The following is a 24,881-nucleotide window of genomic DNA, read 5'->3' on the forward strand; positions in this document are numbered from 1 at the left end:
TGTACCGTAAAGTTATGAGAAGATGCGGTTTCGTGGAATCCCTCTTCAGCATGCACGCCGGGTTTGGTTAAATACACCACAGTGATCTGGCGAAACCAATTCATATATTCTTCCGTTGCAACAGGCTCAGTACTGTCCTCCAGATCAGTCCATATCGTAAAGTGTCTGTTGTCCCACTCCTGTATATAATTGGCGTGCCATTGAACCCAATTCCGACCAGCTTTTCCACGGCGATCCTGTTTCAAAAAATCAGAACCGTGGAACCGGGGGAGATCCGGGATATACGGTTGGACAATCCCGAATTGGCGCAACACTCGGTGTGGCAGGTGTGGCTCAGCCAGATTCCAACAAATAAGCGTTGTGATCGACATCCATATAGGACGACCGGCATCACAACTTTCCGGCAACTCCCGGTGGAGATAAGGCCTCCAAATAAACTACATGTGATACAAATTTTTCAAAATAATTTCCATAAAAACAAAAAACAAAAAACCAAAAACATTTTATAAATATATGAAGTACCTGATTAGGATGCATCATGGAGAACTGATCTCGGAAATTTTCAACACAATGTCCGGGTGCTTTTACATATGACGTCGGGCCATTCCATCTAAAAAATTTAAATTATGAGCGAAGAACACGAAAATTGATGAACATTAAGTTTAAAAACGCAATTAATGAACAACTTACGCGCTTGCACATGGTAGATAGTCTGTATGCACGGGATCTAGCATCCTCGGTCTAATATTTGGGATTCTCTCCCAAGCCCAAAGTTGTAATAGAGTTAAGGCTCCCCCTACATCCGTCCTCTGACCAACGGCCGCTTCACACAAATTGTGGTACAAGCAAGCAAGCGTCGCCCCACCCCAGCTATATGTAGAACACCGTTCTATATCCATGAAAAAGTGTAGGTAGAAGAACGGAATTTTATTTCCGGTGGCGTTGGGGATCATCAGACCACCAAGTAATAGCAGACAATAGATACGAGCCCGCTGAGCATATATGTAGTGTTCGTGGTCATTAGACAGCTCAATCCTCAATTGGTCGATAAGCTCGTCTGCTTAAAAGCCATTTCCTTCAACTCGGATGCTTCCGGTATGAATCCTAGAAAATCCATACACCTGTCCGTCCAATATCCCGCGTCCGTCGGGGGGATGTAAGTTGTCAGAGCCTCTCCATCAACTTTCAGGCCCCATAAGACCTCCACGTCTTCCAGTGTCACAGTCGCTTCACCGACTGGAAAGTGAAACGTGTGAGTCTCTGGCCTCCAACGTTCAATCAGAGCTGTGATAAGATGGTGGTCAATTTCTTTTGGTTTACCACACCTTAACATACCCCCAAACCCCATCTGGTCCACTATTGTCAAGACATGTTGCTGGATGGGAACATCCCAAATTTTTCCTTCAAATCGTCGGCAGCGTACATCTTCGGATGGAACTCCTGCCCATATGTTGTTAGAGACGTGTTGTCTCTGAAAATATAATACAGATGGATCCGCAGGACCACATGCAAGCCGACGACGAGAGGTTGAAGATGATGCCATAATTTACCTACATAATTCAAATTCAACAATAACCAACCATAACATTTAATCCAATTTCATAAACCAAATTCAACAATAACCAACCATAAACCATTTCAATAATTAGATACAATTTAATCCAATATCACAAAATTGAACACCAACATCAAATAAGCAAGTTACACAACATTGCACATTCAAAATCATAAACCAATTCACCTACACAAAATTAACAATTTCAATTAACAATTCGCCCAACCTACCAATTTCAATTTTGCCTAACCTAAACAAATTTAACAATCTAAACTAATCAACCAAAACCCACATAAATCAAAACAATTTGCCCAATTTTTTAGCTATAAAAACCCTAGGGTTTAGGCTTATAATCAAATTTATACACAAATTAACTTAAACCCAACACAATCCAACATAATAATCAACAATAATATCATTCAACCAATCCAAAATGCATAATATTTCTACTCAATTCACAACCCATTACAAACCCTAGCTATCCACCAATTACTATAATTATGTAAAAGGTAAGCATACTAACCGAATAAAATAGATGAATTTGGGGGAGAATAGCACCGATTGATTAATGTAGGCCGAAATCACGGAGAGAAGGCGCGCAGCTGGAGAAATCGCGAAGGCTGTGTGTTGTGAGGTTTTCGCGATTTGGGGGAGGAACGCCTGGTATATCAGTCTGATTAAACACGCCACTCAGAATGGCGTTTTTCATGATTAAGTAAATACGCCACTCCGGTTGGCGTCTTTTACAAAACGTCAATATGTTCGGCGTTTCAACAAAGAAAACACGCCATTTACAAATGCGTTTTTTTATTTATACACGCCAACCAAGTTGGCGTGTTTAATCGTAATTACAATCCGAGAGCATACACCCAAAATACGGCACAAGTATAAAACGCCATCATCGTTGGCGTATTTACCTTAAAACACGCCAATGACGTTGGCGTATTTACTAATAAAAACGCCAATGTGGTTGGCGTTTTTCCCATTTGTGGAATAGATAACAAAATGGGTACATTTACGTAATATTTAGTGTAAACTCCCCCATAAACCCGATTTTCCCCTAAAACCCATTCATTCCTCTTCAATCTCACTCTCAATCATGGCGGCTTCTCTGCAACTAAACTGCAAACCCTTCGCTCCTCTGCTGCTTCACTCCAAGCCCGCCTCCAAACGTGTCCCTAGATTCTCCACTGTCCGCTGCTCCGCTGCCGCGCCATCCAAGAGCTACAACATCACCCTCCTCTCCGGCGACGGCATTGGCCCTGAAGTCATCTCCGTTGCTAAGAGTGCCCTCCAGCTCGTCGCCTCCCTTGAAGGTCGAAAACAAAATTGCAACCGAGTTCAATTGAAATGAGTCATCTCTCCCTCTCAAATTAATTTGGTACTGAGAAGAACTTAATGGCAGGATTCGAGTTTAAGTTCAAGGAGGTTCCGGTTGGCGGCGCCGCCTTGGATTTGACCGGAGCGCCCTTGCCGGAAGAGACCCTTTCGACTGCAAAGGATTCTGATGCTGTTCTTCTTGGGGCTATTGGAGGGTAAAAACGTTATGATTATTATTTTAGTGAAGATGAGAAGCTACGATGATTTTGAACTTGGGTTATCTGTTATTTTTAGTTATGGTTTTGAATTGCTTAATTTTGTGAACTTGATGTGAAGGTATAAATGGGATAACAATGAGAAGCATTTGAAGCCTGAGACAGGGCTGCTTCAGCTTCGGGCGGGTCTTAAGGTTTTTGCGAACTTGAGGCCAGCTACTGTTTTGCCTCAGGTAAAATGTTCGAGCCGAGGCTGATGGTTTTACTTTACTATTCTGAATAAATTTGAGATTTCTGGTAGTTTCGCGATGATTATTATTGATGACTAAGCTACACAGACAAGGTTAGATGGATGTAGGATGTATTCTGTCGAGTTTATGTGCTGTGATTGGGCTTCATTTCTATGGCAAGTTTCAAGGTTATGGTTTCTTTAACATGCTTAAGTTGTAATTTTGGGCTGAAAAAAGAAAGAAAAACAAACCAACCACAAATTGAATTGGAAGCAAGAAAATGGATATGCTGCAATTTTCTTGGGCCATATTGTTACAATGTTACTACATTTAATTTGATGTTTCTCTGTATTGGGAGTTTATTTAATGGTCAACTTTGCTTGTGTATCAGTTAGTGGATGCTTCAACTTTGAAGAAAGATGTTGCTGAGGGTGTGGATTTGATGGTGGTAAGGGAACTTACTGGAGGTTAGTTGTCGAATGGTCTTAATACTACTTGATTATGAAATATATTTCTTTGATATCATTTTGATGGTACAGTTATTTTCATTGTATATCATTTGATTAGGCATTTATTTTGGCAAGCCAAGGGGTTTTAGTACAAATGAAAATGGTGAAGACATTGGATTCAACACTGAGGTGTACAGCAGTCATGAGGTAGTCTTCTAAGGAACCTTAGTTGACACGGTTAAAGTGAATGATGAAACATCCGCTGCTGGCAACAACATATCTTGTACTTCCTTCAGAATACATTTTCTATTACTCCCATTAGTATTCACTTTCTGAAACTTGACTACTACTTATTTCAATGAATATTTACAACATTGTGCGATTTATATTGAGTAATTCTTTTTTAATTCAGAATATAACTAATCTTTCTGCTATATGAATGCTATTTTTCAGATTGATCGCATTGCTCGGGTTGCATTTGAAACTGCTCGAAAACGTAGTGGAAAACTTTGTTCTGTTGATAAAGCTAACGTTTTGGAGGTAATTGACTCGTTTTGATTCAATATTTCACATGCTTAGAGAAGAGAAACTAGTTGTCTAGTGGAGTATGATCATGCACTGGTACCAACCAGAGAAATTTTTTATTACGCCTGATCTCTTTATCGGTCAGTTGGTGGGTTAACATGTTTTTCAGTCACATGCTTTGTGTTCCAGCTCCTACCAATGCTTCTACATGAAATCAACGTGCTTCGCTAAATCTTGAAATTTTCGTTGTAATAAACATGCATCACTTCATGAAAATTATTGCTTTGGTTTCAACTGTGCTTCATATATATTCAATGTGCCTGTGTAATTTTGTAATGGCCAGGCTTCCATGCTATGGAGAAAAAGAGTCACGGCCTTATCCTCAGAATACCCGGATGTTGAACTCTCACACATGTATGTTGACAATGCAGCCATGCAGCTTGTCCGAAACCCAAAGCAGGTCCACATCTTTGGATTTCCCTGTGTTAGATTTATGATTATCAGAAGACGATAATAAACCCTTAATATAAGCCTACATTGTCATTGCAGTTTGACACTATTGTTACAAATAACATATTTGGCGATATTTTATCTGATGAAGCATCAATGATCACTGGTAGCATAGGGATGCTTCCATCCGCAAGCATAGGTGAATCGGTATGAGATAAATGATCTTCCTTCATTAAATAACTAACAATATTAGTAAAAGCAAACTGTGTTTCCTCTTTTTATACATTTAACATTTGTAAACTTGATATGTAGGGACCTGGGTTGTTCGAACCAATACATGGTTCTGCTCCTGATATTGCTGGGCAGGTTTGTCATAGCTTCCGTGATAAGACTACCGTACCTTATCTTTTATTGTTATCTGGGGTTAACCGTAAAATATTTCAGGACAAAGCAAATCCATTGGCAACAGTGTTGAGTGCAGCCATGCTTTTGAGATATGGTCTTGGAGAGGAGAAGGCTGCCCGTAGGATTGAGGCTGCTGTCTTAGACACTCTAGACAGAGGATATCGTACGGGTGATATATACTCAGCTGGACAGGTACATCTCTTTGATGGAGTTCAGTTTTTTTTTTTTTTTAATTCTGTATTGCCTCTGGTTTTACATTCTTACTACTGAAAATGCAAAAAACTTAACCAAGTGATCATTGAGAGTTTAATCTTTCCTGTTCATGACTCTCGAATTCTTTCGATTCCAGAAACTGGTGGGTTGCAAGGAGATGGGTGAACAAGTTATGAAGTCGATAGATAGTAAAGTCGCCACTCCCGTATGAGAAGTCGTCTTGGCCAGATAACCCTTGAACGGACCGTCTTATCTCGCCATTTCCATGGAACTCTTATGCAATTTGAGGGTTTTTCTTTCTATTTTCTAGAGATTTAAACTGAGGCGATATTAAACTGTAGCAGAAAGGATAATTGTTGGAATAAGAGTGTGGTCTTAAATTATCAATTGTAGTAACATGTATTGTTGTATTTTGTTTAAATGTGGACGTTTTGTAGCTATTCAAATGCGATGGTTACTACATTCTTCAACTAACTTCTACTCCATTTTCTAAAGAAGAATTTCTATCGATATGGAGTAATTAAAATTCCAGCCAAAACGAAAAAACATAGTCAAATTGAATGACAAATTATAAAATCAGTTTTATTATTTTCGTTCATGAAAAATAGTTTGTACGGTAAAGTGTGAGATAGAAAAGAAAACTGATATTATTAGTAGAAAATTAAACATTTCTCGCAGAAAGATAAATTTACTAGAAAATTTTGGCTGACTGGTAAGGCAGAGTAGATTCAATCTTTATAAAAATAAAAGTTAAAAAAAATTATTATAAAGAAGTTAAGATAAAGCAAAATGTATAATAATAGTAGTAGTAATAATCAAAGTAATTAATGCTTCTGACATTTTTGTAAAACAAAATAAAGGTAGAAAATTGAGTGCTTCAAATCAAAATAAAAGAAAATTGAGCTGATACAAGGGCATGCATGTCAATAAATTAATATCAAGACTTATTTCAAAAAATATTAACAAAAAACATCAAGAGTTATTTGTTCCAAAAAATAACTATCGAAAAACATTGAGACTTGCCTTAATCTACACATTATTAAACTGCTTCTCCAATTTTACACATTTTTCTATTAATGAGTATATTTGTTCTCAAAATTCGTATATTCCATTTTTCACGTAATCTAATGCAAGCAAAATATTCATCATCATTCTGGAACATCGTCTTCTTCCTCATTTCTCTGAAACGAATGAATTCCTCTTCGTTAGCTTCTATTGATTTTTCCAACGGTAGAAAAGAGGAGAGCATTCAGAGCTGAACAGAGTTTCTGCTTTCTTAATACAGTTCGAAACAGGTAAGAACCCTATATCACTCAATTGCTTGATTTATACGAGTATATACCCACCGTTGATCCCCTTTCATCGGCACACCTTCTTCCCCGCCGCGTTGATTAAGTGGAAATAGCGAATGCGTCGTCAGATTTCACTCCTTTCTATTGGTTAAACGATCGAGCATTGACATATTTAATCTTTCTTTTGTTCTTTTATTTTAGTGAATGCGATCCTCTAAATTCGTTTAATTCGAGCCTCGCTCAAGCAATTTGCGATTTTGAAGAATTTTCCAATGTTTGGGCATCTAACTGTCCAGACAAACACGTTTTTAACACAGTTAGGCATCTACAGATAGTGAATTTTATTTAGGCTAATCATGTTTATTGACCCTGCTCTGTCCATATCATGATCATTCAATCGTTTTGGGAGGACTTATCTGGATCCTCAACTTTTTCTAAGCAATATTCGGTTGTTTGTGCTGATTTATTTTCATCCATATGCGTTATGTTTTTAGTAGACTTATTGTGCTAGTGCTAATAAGAGTTTAAACATATTGCAGGGTGTACAAATTTCTGAAATTCATAGCACAATCACTGCACACTGAGTGTCCCTGTGGTTAATGCCTGGGTTGCTGTGAGCCGGTGTTACTTTGACACCTGCAATTAAGTTGATCATGAAGCGATATGTATACATAAATGATGACAACCTAGCAAAAGATATCTACTGTGACAATCGTATATCAAATAGAAAGTATACCATATTAAATTTTCTCCCCAAAAATCTATGGGAACAATTCAGGTTAGCATTTATATCGCCTCTATAAAATCTGTGTACTACTGCTTTCAACTTGATCTATTATTGGTCTTTAGTGTGGAGAGGTCAAACCCCGGCATGAACATGTATAATTCTTAGCCGGTTATGTAGTATTTCAGTCACTGCTAAGAACTATATTTTTCTTTTTCCTTTTCTTTTCCTGCTATGTTTTATTGGCTATAATCAGCAAGTCCTGACCAACTGAGACCACGTTCATGGATTTATCTTTGTGGACTCAATGTGTACAATCATCTCTATTGGCAGCACCAGCATCTGTATTAAGTGTTGTATTCTTTAATCCATAATGTGAGCTCTATCTTTTATTTGCAGCCGCTTTATGAATCAATACTTTCTGTTGATTGCTTGCCTTCAACTCTGGTCCCTCATCACTCCTGTGAATCCTGCAAGTACTTGGGGTCCTCTTATATTGATATTTGCAGTCTCTTCAAGTAAAGAAGCATGGGATGATTACAATAGATATCTCTTGGATAAGAAAGCAAATGAAAAAGAAATTTGGATTGTAAGGCAGGGAATCAGAAAGCTGGTGCGTAAACTGCCATCTGATTTGCTTTTCTGTTCTACTATGGTATTATTGTACAGTTCTATCTAGAATTTGTTTTGAATTGAGTGAGGTGGGTGCTCATTCTAGATCTCCAAAATATGGTTTTATCAGGAATGTTAAACGGGTGGATGGTTTTTTTTAAAACCGGGGGGTAGTGGGCTGTTCACATCCTCAGTATTGCAGCGCTCTTGTTGGTTATAGTATACTTATCACACCAGAAATGTTTGTAATGTATATGGAGAATACCTGTTCAACATTATGCATATACATAAAAGCATTAGGCAACATTAAGAGTGCTCTGGTCATGCCATGTTGGCGTAAAACATTTAGTGTTTTTATTATGCAATTACTTGTAGAAACTGCTTGCAGTCAATTCATATCATGTGTCCAACAGGTCTCGGCGGTCATGTATAACATGAATTTTTAGAGGTCACTGTTGCTTCTTGATTTCTCAACTTATATGATTGTCTTTTCGTTTTCTGTCTTTATCCCTCCGACTTTCTCATTTTGGTGATTTTTTTTGTTTCCTTAGATTCAAGCTCAAGACATTTGTATCGGAAACATAGTATGGCTCCGTGAAAATGACGAAGTTCCTTGTGATCTTTTGTTACTTGGCACGGCTGATCCACAAGGGTTTTGCTATGTGGAGGTAACCCCCCTCTCTACATTTAGATTAATTTGTTTATCATGAGGTGTTTGGATTTATTGTCTAAGTTATAATAAATGATGATGTTCATCAGTCTGAGGACAGAATGTGTATGTTCACCTAATGTGTAGATGATAATGATGTGTTTGTCTTCTAGACAGCAGCACTAGATGGTGAAACTGACCTAAAGACACGATCAATACCTTCTGCTTGCATGGGAATAGATGTTGACTTGTTGCACAAGATCAAGGCAAGACATTTGTATGTTTTGAATTGTTTATTTACAATATCGTACACATAATTTTATTCTTGTTAATGTGCCAGGGTGTAATTGAGTGTCCCAGTCCCAATAAAGATATTAGGAGGTTTGATGCAAACATGCGACTGTTTCCTCCATTTCTCGATAATGATATTTTTCCCTTGACAATAAAAAACACACTTCTTCAATCATGCTACTTAAGGAACACAGAGTGGGCATGTGGAGTTGCTGTATACACCGGTAAGTTTGTAAACCTTCATGCATCTAATCCTAAAGCCAATATTCTTATACTTGTTTCATTTTCTTGAATTATACCCTTTCTCTATTGATGACAAATAGTACAAAAGGTCGTCTTTCTGGTGACATCATTGGAACTGATAAAACATAGCTGAAGTAGCTATGGTTAGTGTTCATTACTGTAGTCCATTGAGCAGTTTTCTAGAGTCTTTCCTCTTTATTATGACTTAAACATCTTTACAAGGACATGCTAGAAAACTAGTATTTTACAATTCAAGGAACATTTTTATGTCAACTTTTGTTTACTTGAGTAATGTTTTTGGCTATAAAGTCTCTGTCTTTGTTTTTAAATCTTATCAAGTCTATCAATATTGAAGATAAACAGTTAAAATTCCCGAAAGTATATGCAAATATAGTGGGTTCCTTGGGTCTAGTGGCGTTGACTGGCCCCATATTTTAAAAGATGACATGACATGCTTTTGGTACACTGTACATAAAATTTCAACATCTCTTCGGCTTTGCCAATGGCGAGAAGGGAGCTTCTGCATACTTCTAAATAAATACACATTTTTTAGATTTGTGATTCACTTATGCTTTGTTTTCATTGTTCTTCTCTGGGCACAAACCTGAACTTTCACTAGTATTATAGTATGTTCCAAGGTCATAGCTCTTAAGTTCTTTCCTGTACATTTTTTTTGCAAGCTGCAATGCTCCATCTATTTTTTTATTTCAGGCAATCAAACCAAGCTGGGCATGTGTAGGGGTATAGCTGAACCAAAGCTTACAGCTGTAGATGCCATGATTGACAAATTGACTGGAGCAGTTTTCGTTTTCCAGATAGTTGTCGTCATTGTTCTGGGCATAGCTGGAAATGTTTTTAAGGACAAACAAGGGAGGAAGGTATATCTCTATAAAGCTTGTCAATTCATTCTTGCTCCTGATCTTAATTTATTAGTTCAATGTGCAAGAGAATGTTAACGTTAATGGGAATCCTGCAAGAATGTCTTTGTGGAAGCAAATATTATAGTAGTAATATGTTTTAGGGTGAAGTTTTGTTTTATAATAATGTTATACTAGAATTTATCTGCGTTGGTGAAGCTTTGTTCAAGTAATTGTATCTATATAACTATGAGAATTAATAGTTTGTTATAGTGTGCTTAAATCTGTTCCTTTGACATGCTTTGGTTCTTTTTTGCATCTGATGTAAACATCTTTTGATCCATCCCTTGTAGCTATGGTACGTCCAATATCCAAAAGAAGGTCCTTGGTATGAGCTTCTGGTCATCCCGCTTCGATTTGAATTACTTTGCTCCATCATGATTCCTATATCCATAAAGGTAAGCTTTTGAGTTATCTGGTCATCGCATCTTATTTCCATGTCTTCCGATCAGTTTTCTGATGTCGTGCAGTTAAACTTATTCCTCAGGGATGCTTATGTCTAAAGCTTATGCTTGAAAGGAACTAGAAAGAATAAATGTGTTTCATTATGTGAATTTCTACATGTGTTGCATGTCTCGATAACATATATGAGGAATGTTGAATGGCCTTTGTTGCAGGTGTCCTTAGATCTAGCTAAAAGCTTGTATGCCAAATTTATCGATTGGGATGTCGAGATGGTTGATCCAGAAACAGGGATTCGGTCCAATGCAGCTAAGTAAGAAACTGAGAATTCTCTCATAACTACTGTTGCCTGATTGTACACTGCATGCAAGTCTCATTTACTTATTGTTTTCTTATTGTTGACAGCCAAGCAATCAGTGAGGACTTGGGACAAGTTGAGTATATATTGACAGATAAGACAGGAACTCTTACTGAAAACAAAATGATCTTCAAAAGATGCTGCATAAGTGGGAGATTCTATGGGAATGAGAGTGGGGATGCCTTGACAGGTCAGTCTTGCAAATCTCCTCATGCATTAATCATAACTCATTTGGAATACATTATCTTGGATTAAGGATTACTAAAATAGATGGATAAGTCTTGAGATGCCATCATAATGTGTATCCAGGTTTAGTTCCATAACAAAAAAATGTAAGAGAGATTCATGATTCCGTAGTGTCAGCTAAAGCAAACATCTTAATTGGCTGATGCCTGGTGTTTCACTAGTTTAATTCATAATGTAGCTTATATTTATACCCAGATCCTGTGCTATACAGATGCACAGCTGCTTAATGCTGCATCCACTGGGTCTGCTGATGTCATTCTATTTCTCAAAGTTATGGCAATATGCAATACTGTAATTCCTGTACGAAGGTAGCAATTGCAATTTATATGTTAATTCTTGCTGGAATGATACACACACAAAAAAGAACAACTATTTCTTTTTTTATCTGGTATGAAGAATTATTTTATCCTCTAGTGATATCTGGCCTACTTTTTTCTGCGACTCTGTACAGCAAAAGTGGGACAATTTCATACAAGGCACTATCCCAAGATGAAGAAGCCCTTGTATGTGCTTCTGCTCGTTTGCGCATGGTTTTGGAGAATAAAAACGGAAATATTCTTGGTAAGCTTAGATGATATCAGGGGATGGATGGGTGACGGGCTTGAAGGGCCTGCTACCTGGCCTCCATGATCATCTGTAGCAAACATGTAGACACGTACTGATACACACACACATATATATGCATATTATGTATATATCAAATTTACTTTAGCCGTAGTGAACACACATTTAAGAAAAATTATGTTTTTTGAACCTTGTTATGTAGTCACCTTGAGGTCAGGAAAGTGGTTGCATTCTACTTCCAGTGTACAATTTGTAAGAGATTATTGGGACAGTTGAACTTGAACATGAGTTGATTATATTTCCTATTTTAAATTAAAACTCAATTGGATTGATGTACTACAGTTGTCAAAACCTATAAACTTAATTTGTGTATGAGACGCTTATAAACTTTCTTGACTGCAGATATTAACTTCAATGCATCTCCAATGCAATATGAAGTACTTGACACTCTGGAGTTCACATCTGACAGGAAAAGAATGTCTGTGGTGGTTAGGGAATGCCAAAGCGGGGAACTTTTCATCTTGTCAAAAGGAGCAGATGAAACTATTCTTCCTCTTACCTATTCTGGTAATCTCATTCTTACTTCCATGGGTACTATTTCGGTTCTATTGGCTACAGTATTGCTGGGGGAAACTTTGTGTTTCTTGGTATAGGAATTCCAGCCCTTTTAGCGCTGAAATTATGCATAGAATTTATATCAGTGCTTAGTTTCCCATTCTTTACAAAAAGTTTAGAATAGCCATCTTCTCACAATAATTTAAAATTTCTACAATCTCCCTATTATTTTATCATACTGACTTATATCGATCTTCTTGATAGAACTGATACCAAGAACGGATTCATTTGATCTGTATTCAAGGCTATATTCATGTAAAAGGTTCATTTCCGTGTCTTGATGGCTTTGGCTATAGGAACCTGGTCCAGATACAGTGTATAAATCTGTGAAAGCGGTTATGGGCATTTAATATAAATAATGGAAGTTATAAAAAAACATGTTTCTTTCAACATGAACCGAGTACTTTTCATCTCTAATCGATCTCTGTTTCTTAATTTTCTGTAAATATCCATCATATTGCTCGCACGCTAAGATTGGTTTGCTCTCTTTTACCGTTCTATAAGCTTCTTGGCATATCTGCACTATATGTTGGATTCATTTGATCTGTATCTTCCAATTTATAGTCTTTCTCCCATGGACATCTTAGATTTTGGCATTGCCCATGGTCCATGTTTAATTTATTTATTTTTTCAGGAGGAAGGAATCTTATTTAATACTGACAGACAGATTGTGTCAGGGCAACAGGTTAGGACTTTTGCCGAAGCTGTAGAACAGTATGCTCAAATGGGTCTGAGAACATTGTGCCTTGCTTGGCGCAAATTAGAGGAGGATGAATATCAAGAGTGGACCTCAATGTTTAAAGAGGCTAATAGTACTCTAGTAGATAGAGAGGTAAAACTAGACACTACTTTCAGTTTTCCTTTTTCATTTTCTTAGGTTCCTATTTTTGCTCACGATTTCCGACGTTCTACGTTAAGTCAATTGTCTATTTTTACTCTATTTTGCAGCGAAGAGTAGCTGAAGTCTGCCAAAGATTAGAGCGTGATTTTGAGATCCTTGGTGTAGCTGCCATAGAGGATCGTCTACAGGTGACAATGTCTGCTCTTGACCCCTTACAATTTAAGGGTCATATATGTATTTCCATTTTCCACAAACCTATCTACTCCGTTGAACAAGATGTTTTACCTGCACTTTTTGATAATGATGCAGGAGGGTGTTCCCGAGACAATAGAAATTCTTAGGAAAGCTGGAATAAATTTTTGGATGCTGACTGGGGACAAGATGAGCACAGCTATACAAATTGCTCTTTCTTGCAATTTTGTGTCCCCAGGTTATCTTTTTTCAGATCTTCACATATTTCTACCGTGATATGGTTTATTATGAACAGTTCAACAGATAGATCATGTGAGCTATGCAAAGACAACTCTCTGAAGTTTGGGAAAAAATCAGGGGTATACTTAAGGTTATTGCAGGAATTGTTAAAACTGGCGGAGACCTTCTGGAAATATGTTAGAGGTTACTATAAATATTGATATTCCTAGAGGCCTATTGGCTGTCTGTGGAGTTCTCCAATTCGGCATTGATTCATTCTTGCTATGGTTAATATATGCAAAGAAAACTTGAGCAAACTCATACAACATTATCTCAATTGTCCATCTGACACAAAATTCATATGCATAAATCGTATCAGTAACCCCTTTCTAGTATTTACAGATTGCCAATTACAAACACATTTTTTTCTATACTGCACACATCATGTCTATTTCTTTGGGCTTAAGAAGAAGCAACTTGCTTCTAAAAGATAGTAGGAAGAACTTTATATCCCTCTGATTCTGCCAATTTTTACACCAGAGTTGTTAATTAACTTTTTGGACTTTTGTTTGGAATTTTCGACACCCTTTAGAAAACAAATGAGCCTTCTTGTTCTTCTCCTTTGTTTCTCTTGGTTACCTTCTGAAATGGAGATTATAGGAACTCTCATCCCTTTTTCAGTTATGTACCAAGAGTTAGAACAAAAGTATTCCTGTGTACTTTGCTTATCATAAACCATTAAAGGATAAGTTTTTAATTCTGCATGAATTAGTCATAGGAGAACAATAAAGGTTATAGCATCTCTGATACCAGGAATCTTTCTTTTATCCTTTTAATACATTTTTTCCTTTCAGGGAGTGTGTAAAAGACACTTAGTGATTTGATTAAGAAAATTAGTCTTGCCTGATAGGTCATTCATGTTTTCTGAGGTTATACTTGAGGGAAGCAGTTACAGTACAACAACATATAGAAAAAGAACTATGCAGTGGACTAAATTGCTTCTGCTTGTGATTAACAAGCACCAAATGGCTCTTCAACTTTACTCGCTTAACTAGCATCTGTTGTTCTTCTGAGACATGTAGACCTTCTGAATCTGATGCTTCATATCCAAGAGTTCACATTAATAGTATTCTCTTAAGAATTCGTTTGTTGTCTCAGCCTTCTGCTGGACCTTTTGTACCTGATGCTTCTATAACTATAGCTTTTTTTTTGTTATTCTACTAAATCGTGTTTCAAACTACTTTTGTGCATCATTAACAGAGCCTAAAGGTCAGATTCTGATTATTGATGGGAAAACTGAGGATGAAGTATGTAGGAGCTTGGACAGAGTTTTGCTAACTACGAGAATAACAGAGTCTGAATCCAAGGTACGATTTTTCCATTTTTTCTGAAACTAGATTAACTGCAATCTTTGACCACTTAGTTTTTATTGTAGCAGGATGTAGCTTTTGTTGTTGATGGCTGGGCTCTTGAAATTGCCCTCAAGCATTATCGTAAACCATTCACAGAACTTGCAATTTTGTCAAGGACAGCTATTTGCTGTCGTGTTACTCCATCACAAAAGGCACAGGTGTCTGACTTAACTCTTGTAGCTAGTTTCTGCATCTGGAGGATAATATTATGGTTAACTATATGCTTGGATTCTTTTATGACATGGAATACATGAAATACCATGGAAAGGGCATCTCCAAGCCTCTATCGCTAGTGATTATTCTGGAATTTCCATACTTTCCCAAAATTATGTTCTGGGCAAGAAAGCTCTGTCTAACAATGTAGTTTTAATAGTCTTAGAAAGTATTAGAACCTATATGCTGTTGCTATAAATGGCAAACGTTGGTGTCTGTCGTCTTGTTTATTGTGTGCTACGTATCCCTTGTGAATATACAAAAAGTGTGCTGCTTTTCCGTCCATTTTTCGAACCCTGAGAAAGAAATATAATGTATATAAGGGGTGGTTATAATAACATTTTTCCCCCATATAAATTATTAACCATGCTTATTTGTGTATCATTCACATACATTAATGCTTTCTTTACATTATTCATGCTTATTTCATGTTCATGGTTTTCATTTACTACTGTATTACATTACTGCTTATTTTTATGACAGTCGTAGAGCAGACAAAAATCATTTGTACAGGTTGGTTTTCAGTTGACACAGGGGGGAGTTTTTATTTGGTCATCTAATATTCTGTACAAACATTTCCCTTAAGATTAGTTTTTCTTTCTAACTGGAAGAACCATTTGGCTGTACATACATATCCCTTATATGTATCACTGAAATTCATTTTTTTCAGCTTGTGGAACTTTTGAAGTTATGTGATTACAGAACTCTGGCCATTGGGGATGGTGGGAATGATGTGAGGATGATTCAACAAGCTGACATAGGGGTTGGCATAAGTGGAAGAGAAGGACTGCAGGCAGCCAGAGCAGCTGATTATAGCATTGGAAGTAAGATATTTGTTAATATATTTCCTGCATTTGTTTGATGGGTTAAATAACATAGCTAGTACATGATTTACTGAGCCAATATTGTATTTTCTGATGAGAGCTAGGTGTATCTTTTTGCCCTTCTACTCTGACTTACTTTTAAACATATGAGACCTCCACGTATGTTTGTCAGTACTGAAACAAAATCTATTTGGCTTTTGCAGAATCCTTTTAATAAGCACGTCCTGATATAGCTCTAAAGTGTAATTAGACTATATGTTTTGTTCATAATCTGGGTTATGCTACTCAAATGTACTCGTGCATTGTACTTCTAAAATATTTCAAATCTTTGCTCTTCAGAAATTGAGTTGTCTTTCCTTTAAGAATCAATTGTGCTTTTGCTTGAATTCGGATCGAAAGTTATGTTTCTGTACTTTCATTCTAGTAATACTTCATAAATTTTTATCTTTGTGGACTTACGTCACTCACAGTAATTAATATATGTTCTTACTATAATTTGTTATACCCCCCATATTCTTCACGTGCAGAATTCAGATTTTTGAAAAGACTGATACTTGTGCATGGGCGCTATTCATACAACCGAACTGCATTTCTTTCCCAATATTCTTTCTACAAGTCGTTTCTGATATGTTTCATCCAGATTTTGTAAGTTGTTTAACTTCCTCACATACACTCAATTGAGGAGCATATGAGTATATGATTTACTTGTGTGCTAACAGTACAATCTTCCAGTTTCTCTTTCATTTCAGGCGTCTCAGGAACCAGTCTTTTCAACACAGTCAGCTTGATGGCTTATAATGTGTTTTACACTAGTGTTCCAGTTCTGTTCAGTGTTCTCGACAAAGATCTTAGTGAAAGAACTGTAATGCAGCATCCCCAGATACTATTTGATTGCCAGTCAGGAAGGTTCGCTTCATTACTATCTTAAAAGATATTCCATTTGTTTCCAATTGCACTTGCAGTTAAATGACTTCTGAATTTTCTGTTTTAACATTGCTTGCTTCTTGTACCTTGGCTGACCGAACTAAAACTGAAACAGACTTCTTAACCCAAGCACATTTGCTGGATGGTTTGGGCGGTCCCTTTTCCATGTGAGTTTCTTTTGAATTTGATGTCTTTTCCCTCTTCTTTTTCTTATATAATGATGAGTACTATTAGACCAACTACTCGCCTTATGAAATATATCTGTTTTCTAACCTATACATTAGTATGCGGAAGTTTCATCTTTGCTTAATAATGAGTACTTGATACTATATGATTCTCTAGGCAATTGTCGTTTTCGTCATCACCATACATTCCTATGCTTTTGAGAAAAGTGTGATGGAGGAGGTAGCAATGGTTGCAGTTTCTGGATGCATTTGGTTGCAAGCATTTGTCGTTGCTTTGGAGACCAAGTGAGCAGTTTATTTCTCTTGCTCTTGTTTATGCGTACTTACAAAAAACTGTGCTGATAGTGAGCATGAAAAAAAATTCTGCGTTCTTCACTGACCTTACTATCCCCCCACCCCACACACATACTTACACTTTATTTTCTTTCCCTGCTAAGCAAGCTTGTAGAGTTGACCATTTCCAATTTTAAGTTGTCTAACCAAAAAATTGGCTGTATAGTTTGTAAATTACCATCATGCTAACTGACACTGACTATATTTGAGCTTTGACTGACCCAAATTCTCTCTGGTTGTTATAGTTCTTTTACAATTTTCCAACACCTGGCAATCTGGGGCAATCTTGTTGGTTTTTATGCCATCAACTGGATTGTTAGTTCCATCCCAACATCAGGAATGTACACAATAATGTTTCGCTTGTGCGAGCAGCCGTCTTACTGGATTACAATGATTGTGAGTCATCTTCTACATTCTAGTGTTTCTTTACTGCTGTTAAAAATATAGACTACAATTTTACAATGCGCCTAAACACTATTTCACATACCATTTTGCATGCTAATCTTCAATAACCAATTGTGTTATTTTGTCAGATTGCCTGAACTCTCTCATATATGCTAACCGAATGCCTAATTTCTATTTCAGCTCATCGTAGCAACAGGAATGTGCCCTGTTCTGGCACTGAAGTACTTAAGATATACGTATAGGCCGAGCAGAATCAACTTGCTCCAGCAGTCTGAACGTTTGGGAGGGCCTATCCTGTCATCGGGAATCATAGAGCCTAAGTCCAGATCCTCCTTGGACAAAGATATTCCCACTGACTCTGTATATGAACCCCTCTTGTCAGAATCCCCTAGTGCCACCAGACGCTCTGCCGGACCCACACAGAGGCTCGATTCTGTCCAGTCACAGTCCCCGCCCCATTCTACTCATACAAGAAAGGATAACTGAGGTTTATCATTCTTCAAGGAGGCATATGCAAGCATAGAGAGTTAGTTACCATTGAGACACATCATAGTACATTTCTGTTGGTTAGCTTAGGAGCAATTATTTGAGTCCAGAATTTTTAAATACAATGGCTCACTTTATTGGATTTATAGCTTATAAGAGATCATTATTAGTGTATATTTCGTTCTATACCTTAGAAATTAAAACTCTAGCATATAAGATGGTAGATGAGATTACATTATTCTCAAAGCCCAGTTCCAATCAAATTATGTAGATAAATGTCTGCATATAACTTTTTTCTTGGAACACCTTTAAATCAACAACAAACACTTGTCCTTTTTTCTTTTATTTATAAATGCAAAGTATTCATGTATCTTAATTACCTAAATATTTGTCTATAATATCCATGCAAACTACCTTTGGATGTATCAATATGTTTAATTGTTCTACTCTTTGATGATATGTTGATTATAGTCACGTTTATAATGGATTTGAGGTCTCCTAAGCCCCTCTGATTCCATTTTTCATAGTGTGGGAGAATCTAAAACTAGGACGACAAAATTCGAATTCATCAAAGCCACTATAAGAAAATACTAATATAAATAAGATTAGATAAATCAATCGAAATAAACTATCAACATTATTACGAATAAACTTAATATAGTTGGTAAATTGTGTTTACTCCAATTGTGTATTGGGATTGGATTTTCTATTTTTCGACGCCCGAAACTTTCGCAACCCAATATAACAAAAACAAGCATAAAATCTCCCAGTCCAAAGACTGTTTGTTTCTCTTGGGAAACCAACTTTCATATTTTTATCATCTAATTATTTTGTTATTTTCAATTCTCAGAGAATATTAGAAATAAGTTTAGTAGTAGGCACCATTAGGCAATGGTCTTCGTAGACAGACATTCCTTTTTGTTCCATGTGAAATGTTGTTGGTATATTCAAAATTTGGATCAATCCCATTTTCGATCCCTCATTGGGAAAGTGCCCAAAACAAGCAAACAATTTTATTTGCATTGCCACATGAAAAGATTGTGGATTTTTTGTGTGTGGAAGTTTGCAATGAGCTAACTTGTTGTGGTTGACAACATCTTTACCTTTATATCTCATTTATTCGTTTCTTGGGACTTGACGTAATCAAATAAATGGATATAAATGTACAAGTAGTTGAAGGTCAATTGCAGTTTATTGAAAAGTTTGTGTTATTCTTTTTGGCCAAGAATACATACTACTAGCTATTACAAGTGTTAATTGACTTAAGTAAATTTTAAGTTGTGTTCGAAATTTTAACTTCATGATTTCATATTCTTTTTTAAACATTATAAACTTGATCATAATTGGATTAAATTTCATGGAGTAGTTTAAATAGATATTATCCCCCCAAAAAAAAGAGGCTCGTGACTTTTTCGTTCAAATGTAATGCACTCCATATAGAAAGGGTTTTTAAGAAAAGCAATAACAAGAAATTGACTTTATATAGAGTATTAAAATTAAAAGTAATAAATTTGCGTTCCCAAACAACAAAAATTACAAGCAAAGTTAACCATCAAAGGTCCCTTCCAGTTTCACCCAAAATAACAAGAAATTTGGAGGCTACGACTGAGAGATGATCGCAACCGTTGATTATGCCATGCACGGATCTTGGTTGTCAGAAACCTGGTCTTTACACGGTGGATTTGAGCGGTGCACCCAATACCACCCGAACATAGCTCGGTTAAACGGTGTGCAAGTAATAGGCATTTATTGCCTCATAATTTACGTAACGGTGACGTTTACCGTCGAACACCTCACCTAATCCAACGGCTGCACAGCTACAAGATCAATTCATATTAATCCTATGGTTAATCACTTAATCTCCCCCTCTTTTAGTAATTTCTTGAAGCTTTGTAGAGCACACTACTTTCTCCGTTTTCTTACTGATTTCCAATTTTTGAAATTCTATAGCTCACTATATTTAAAATTATCGAGGATTAAATGATGGGAACAATGAAATTTAGTAGGTGATGTAAAACGGTGATAAATATGGATTCTGGTCTTGTCCTATGTGATTACATAAATACGGAGTATTTGATTTGATATTACTATTTTATTTACTAACACACGTCATTTATTATTATTAGTACTAATTAAAAGCAAATAACCGTTTTGTATATTCCCATCACTTCTATGGATCTTTTTGTCGATAATGTAAAAAACGCAAATAAATTGGGACTTCTATATCAGAAATTAACCGTTCTAGATTCAAATTAATCGAATAAACATTATTTTATTCATGATTCGTGATGATTCGCTTAATTTGCAATTTTTGTCTATTTTAACAAATATTTGTATAATTGATTGAAATATTCATGGACTTTTATAATGTTAACATTTGAATATCAGTAATTTTCATTTTAAAATTATGTATTTTGTTTAAAAAATCTACTACTACTACTACTACTAGTATTATTTATTTTTATCATCAAGATTAAATTTCATTGTCGTCTTACGTTGTTTCTAAGAACCACAAAATGTATCTCTGGTTTTTAGCTACTACTTATCCTCTTGTTATTTAGCTGTCGTCACTCATATATTTGCAATTTCCTATCACTCATGGTGCAGCTACTTCCGTTCCAGCAATGGGAAATTACGCAGAATTATTAATATGATTTGGACTCTCAATATCGAAATCATGGATGTTTCACTGCATGTGAATGTGATGCACATGAAGTCATACCTCAATCACGCGAGTTCATGAAGTCTGTTTTAGTAGTATTATTTAACTTTTTTAAACTTCTTTATTCAATTTATTATATACAATTTATTGTGAAAATATTAGCATAGTACTACAACCACACATATCGATTTTAGTTGGGGTAAGACTTTTAATGAGGATGAGAAGGAGTACATATAATCCAATAATTAAACCTTTTTCCGTTAGTAATAGAAAAACTGGATATAAAAAGAGGTGATTTCCAAAAGTGGTTTATGAACACCCAAGAAATGCTACTTCTTCTGTCTCTGTCTCTGTCTGCCATTAGTAGTCCCATTTTGCTATTTAGTTAGTTCGTCCGTTATTATAAGTCTATGTTCACTTTTTACTATAAATGGTAGCTAAGTATGTCCGTAGACCCTACAATCTCACATTTCACGTTCTTTTTTCACTCATTTTCTTTTATATTTTTTAAAATTCGTGCTGAACTTAAATAAGATCTTTAATAGCAGACGGATGGACTATGAAGTAGTAACATTTAAATAGAGCGCCGTGTTATGTGCAAATTGTGAAAACAATGGAAGACAGCAATGTGGAAATGCAAGAAAACGTCCCTTTCTTCCCAAAACAAGAAAACCATCACCACCAGTTGTACTTCCGTCAAAACCCCCCCGCCCTCGAGGGAATCGCCGCCGTCGTCGGCGAGCGCGTCCTCTTCGGCGCCGCTGAAAACGCCAACGCCGATGGCCCGCCGAGGAGCTACAGGGGCGTGCGGAAGCGGCCGTGGGGGCGGTGGTCGGCGGAGATCCGCGACCGCATAGGGCGGTGCCGCCACTGGCTCGGCACCTTCGACACGGCGGAGGAGGCGGCGCGCGCCTACGACGCCGCCGCGAGGAGGCTGCGTGGCTCCAAGGCCAGGACCAATTTCCACGTTCCTTCCGTCCTTCCGGCACCGTCGTCGCCGGAGATCAGGAAGAAGAGGAAGAGGGTTTCCGGTGGAGGAAAGGCTGTGCGGAAGTGCTCGGTTGTGACGTCGGCGGCGCACCTGTTTGGGCGGAATCCGGCGGATGACGGCGAGGCTAGCTTTGAAGATGAGTTGGTCAATTAATGAAATTTGTATATTTAAGTATGAGCAGTATGAGTTTAATTAATTAGTAGTAGTATGTGACTATGCGTAATGTGTTTTCAGTTATTTAGGGTTTTGGTGGGGCTTGCATCTTGTTACATCCCATTTGCCACCACTACTAATTTGTGATTTCTAGTAATTTTTCATGTTTAATGATGAAATTAGGAAGAATAAATTAAGGCCTATTGGGGGGCCTTGTACGTTTTGCTGCATTTCAGGCGAAAGACACTCGTCCCTATCAACCTCGACTTATGATTCAATATCTTGTCACACTGTTTTTGTACTACCATTAAAACTACTACGACTACTTCAATTTGTATCATCAAAACCTATTACCGAAGAAATTATCCAGACACAAGGCATTGTTTCAAATTAACAAAACATATATACACAAGGCCAACAAATACAATGTTAGCTCATCGATGAAACATTGGTGGATCTTGGCGTGAGCGATTTTCGCCAAAAACACAATCGGTATACTGACAGTTGGGAATCCGTCTATAATAGAATTTAACGACAATGTTTCTACGATGCATGATATTTATGACATTACCAACGGATATTTTAGAATTTCTTTGGTAAACTCTGTATTTTAGTAATGCATGGATGCTGTAGTTTTTTAGCAAATGTACGTAAAATTTAATGATGCTATATATCAAGTGAATAGTACGTTTGTTTTTTCCCCTTTGTTATAAAGTATTGTAAGAACAAATCATGTCAAACAAGAAATAAAATAAATCATTTAAGCTTTTAGTTAGACAAAAAAAGGGTACAATCAATCCACAAGTTTGTGGTTCCCAATTCAAAGGTTCAAAATCGAAGAGACTAATCGAAACAATGCAGCATGCCAAGAAATTAATTAGAAGACTGATACAAATTGACAAAACACTACTGTAGTTGTCAGCTACTATGTAAGTCCAAAATTATTTGCTTCCAACAGTTAATTAATGAAAAATAAGTGATTAGAAGAACAGATAAAGAGTAGTAACTGAAAAATAAAGCAGACATCGACGCACCTTTTCATTAATAAACTAGTAGTCCATAATCTATTCTGCTAAATTGGACATAATTAGTTTCTAGTCTGAAAACTGTAATTAATCAGAACACTATGGTGTAGTCAGATGTAAATTCAGTGCAGCAGATTAAATTAAATGATTAACAAGAAAGTAACCCCCTTTTTCATGGGGGGATATTCTCTTTTCTAATCTACCCAACCCAAGTCCAAAAGCTGTCATGATATTTTATTTTTATCAAATTTTATGACTTGGAACTTCGAAGCAATTCTCTCATTCTCTGTAAAGGTTATGAAGAAAATATATCTATATATAGGAGCTAATTAAGTTTGATAGTGGATTAAGCTCCTTGTGTACACCGATGTGAGATATTTTGTTATATTATATTTTTCGGTTTCAGCCCAGATTAGTTAAATATGACTCACAGTCGGCGACCCGCTCTGATACCATGATAGAAATCCATGAATTTCATCTTAAAACCAATTGTTGATAGGAGGAGAGCCATGGGACTTATATAGTAGATTAAGCTCTTTGTGTACACCGATGTGAGATATTTTTATATTCATTATTTCAATATGTAAACCAATTGTGTCAAACTCAACTACAAATTAGAGGCTCATTAATTCTAGATATTGAAAGTGATTATGATCATTTGAGTAATGGCAAAGGAGTTTTGAATTGATAGTGGAAGTTATATTTTGTTGTAATATACCTCGACTCCCTCTAACAAGTGTCACCACCATTAAAAAAGTAAAAAATCTCCTCTTTTTTTTTATTTCGTGGAAAATATGAGGGGTATGCATGCAAAATTTGAAACTAAGGGTTAATTTAGTATTTTACGTTTTCATCACAAAAAAAAATAACTAGTATTTTACGTGCCATCAGTTTTACATGGAATCTGAAAAGTATAATACAAATATTTATTTGGGAAATGAATTGCAATTCTATACACACCATCCCATCCATACGTCCATCGTCAATATACTTTAGGGCATCCGCAATGGGCGGACGATGGCACGCCCGATGGCGCGCATTATCCGCGACATCCATCGTCCGCACCCATTGCGGGTGCGCGCCATAGGGCGCGGACGATAGTCGCGCCTTATACTTCGGTCGCGGAGGATAGCGCGGACGATGGCCATCGTCCGCGCCATAGTCCGCCCCATTGCGGCTGTCGCGGACGATCAACCGCGGACGATGGCACGCGGTTCCGTTTTTTTATAAATACCGTTCATTTGTAACATTTCATTTCACTCGATTTCATTTTCAAAACTTACAATTACATAATTACTACGAAATGGATTCAAGCCCCAATAGTCCTACGTTTAGCGCAGGGGCGCATTGGCCGGGTACAGAACCCGACGATTATCGTTCGTTCGACACCAACGCCCATTACGATCCCGATTTCAGTACGGAATCGTATGGGTTGTCTGACATGGAGTCGTCTCCGCACCGCCCAACCGCAGCGGCCGATCCCGACCCCGCCGCGACCGCTTCCGCCCCAGCCAGAAAGAAGCGGAACCGGCAGCGGGCGCAGAAGTTGCCGATGGCAAGGACGATTATGTAACTTTTTTTTATTATTAGTTCAACACGTTCGACACTAACAAAGTAGGACCAACCCTACGTCGGAAGTTGGGAATTGGTCCTACTTAGTTTTTTTTTTATTATTAGTTCAATTATGTAACTTTTTTTTATTAAAACTTTCGCTGTTTGTTATTTAGACCGTTTTTTATTT

The 24,881-nt window shown here is 36.9% G+C and overlaps 3 protein-coding genes across 7 annotated transcripts; all 3 read left to right on the top strand.

Annotated features, from left to right (window-relative positions):
• Nucleotides 1–2,616: 2,616 nt before the first annotated feature.
• On the top strand, nucleotides 2,617–5,832 carry LOC121801508 (3-isopropylmalate dehydrogenase, chloroplastic-like). Its single transcript, XM_042201011.1, has 11 exons — nucleotides 2,617–2,871; nucleotides 2,961–3,090; nucleotides 3,212–3,323; nucleotides 3,712–3,787; nucleotides 3,888–3,976; nucleotides 4,223–4,309; nucleotides 4,638–4,754; nucleotides 4,844–4,951; nucleotides 5,057–5,110; nucleotides 5,189–5,341; nucleotides 5,499–5,832. The coding sequence occupies exons 1-11, from the start codon at nucleotides 2,655–2,657 to the stop codon at nucleotides 5,571–5,573; spliced, it is 1,218 nt and encodes a 405-aa protein (XP_042056945.1). The 5' UTR covers nucleotides 2,617–2,654; the 3' UTR covers nucleotides 5,574–5,832.
• A 639-nt stretch (nucleotides 5,833–6,471) lies between these two features.
• On the top strand, nucleotides 6,472–18,685 carry LOC121797917 (phospholipid-transporting ATPase 2-like). Of its 5 annotated transcripts, none has more exons than XM_042196694.1 (25): nucleotides 6,472–6,657; nucleotides 7,194–7,432; nucleotides 7,778–7,991; nucleotides 8,542–8,658; nucleotides 8,813–8,905; nucleotides 8,980–9,154; nucleotides 9,885–10,051; nucleotides 10,384–10,488; nucleotides 10,708–10,805; nucleotides 10,898–11,040; nucleotides 11,308–11,404; nucleotides 11,548–11,657; nucleotides 12,063–12,227; nucleotides 12,953–13,107; nucleotides 13,224–13,304; nucleotides 13,426–13,546; nucleotides 14,788–14,894; nucleotides 14,963–15,097; nucleotides 15,823–15,976; nucleotides 16,504–16,621; nucleotides 16,709–16,882; nucleotides 17,016–17,067; nucleotides 17,243–17,370; nucleotides 17,664–17,814; nucleotides 18,004–18,685. In XM_042196694.1, exons 2-25 carry the CDS (start codon nucleotides 7,308–7,310, stop codon nucleotides 18,307–18,309), a joined length of 3,291 nt encoding a protein of 1,096 aa, XP_042052628.1. In that variant the 5' UTR covers nucleotides 6,472–6,657; nucleotides 7,194–7,307; the 3' UTR covers nucleotides 18,310–18,685. The 5 variants fall into 5 exon arrangements, with proteins under 5 accessions (XP_042052628.1, XP_042052631.1, XP_042052632.1 ...); XM_042196696.1 differs by having other exon boundaries at nucleotides 6,473–6,657; nucleotides 14,966–15,097; XM_042196695.1 differs by lacking the exon at nucleotides 6,472–6,657 and adding an exon at nucleotides 7,074–7,102.
• Nucleotides 18,686–21,584: 2,899 nt separating this feature from the next.
• Nucleotides 21,585–22,370, top strand: LOC121800263 (ethylene-responsive transcription factor ERF084-like). The gene has a single exon (XM_042199835.1). It carries the CDS (start codon nucleotides 21,585–21,587, stop codon nucleotides 22,113–22,115), a length of 531 nt encoding a protein of 176 aa, XP_042055769.1. The 3' UTR covers nucleotides 22,116–22,370.
• The last annotated feature ends 2,511 nt before the right edge of the window (nucleotides 22,371–24,881 follow it).

Source organism: Salvia splendens, chromosome 4 (genome assembly GCF_004379255.2).
Source record: "Salvia splendens isolate huo1 chromosome 4, SspV2, whole genome shotgun sequence".
Lineage (NCBI taxonomy): Eukaryota > Viridiplantae > Streptophyta > Magnoliopsida > Lamiales > Lamiaceae > Salvia > Salvia splendens.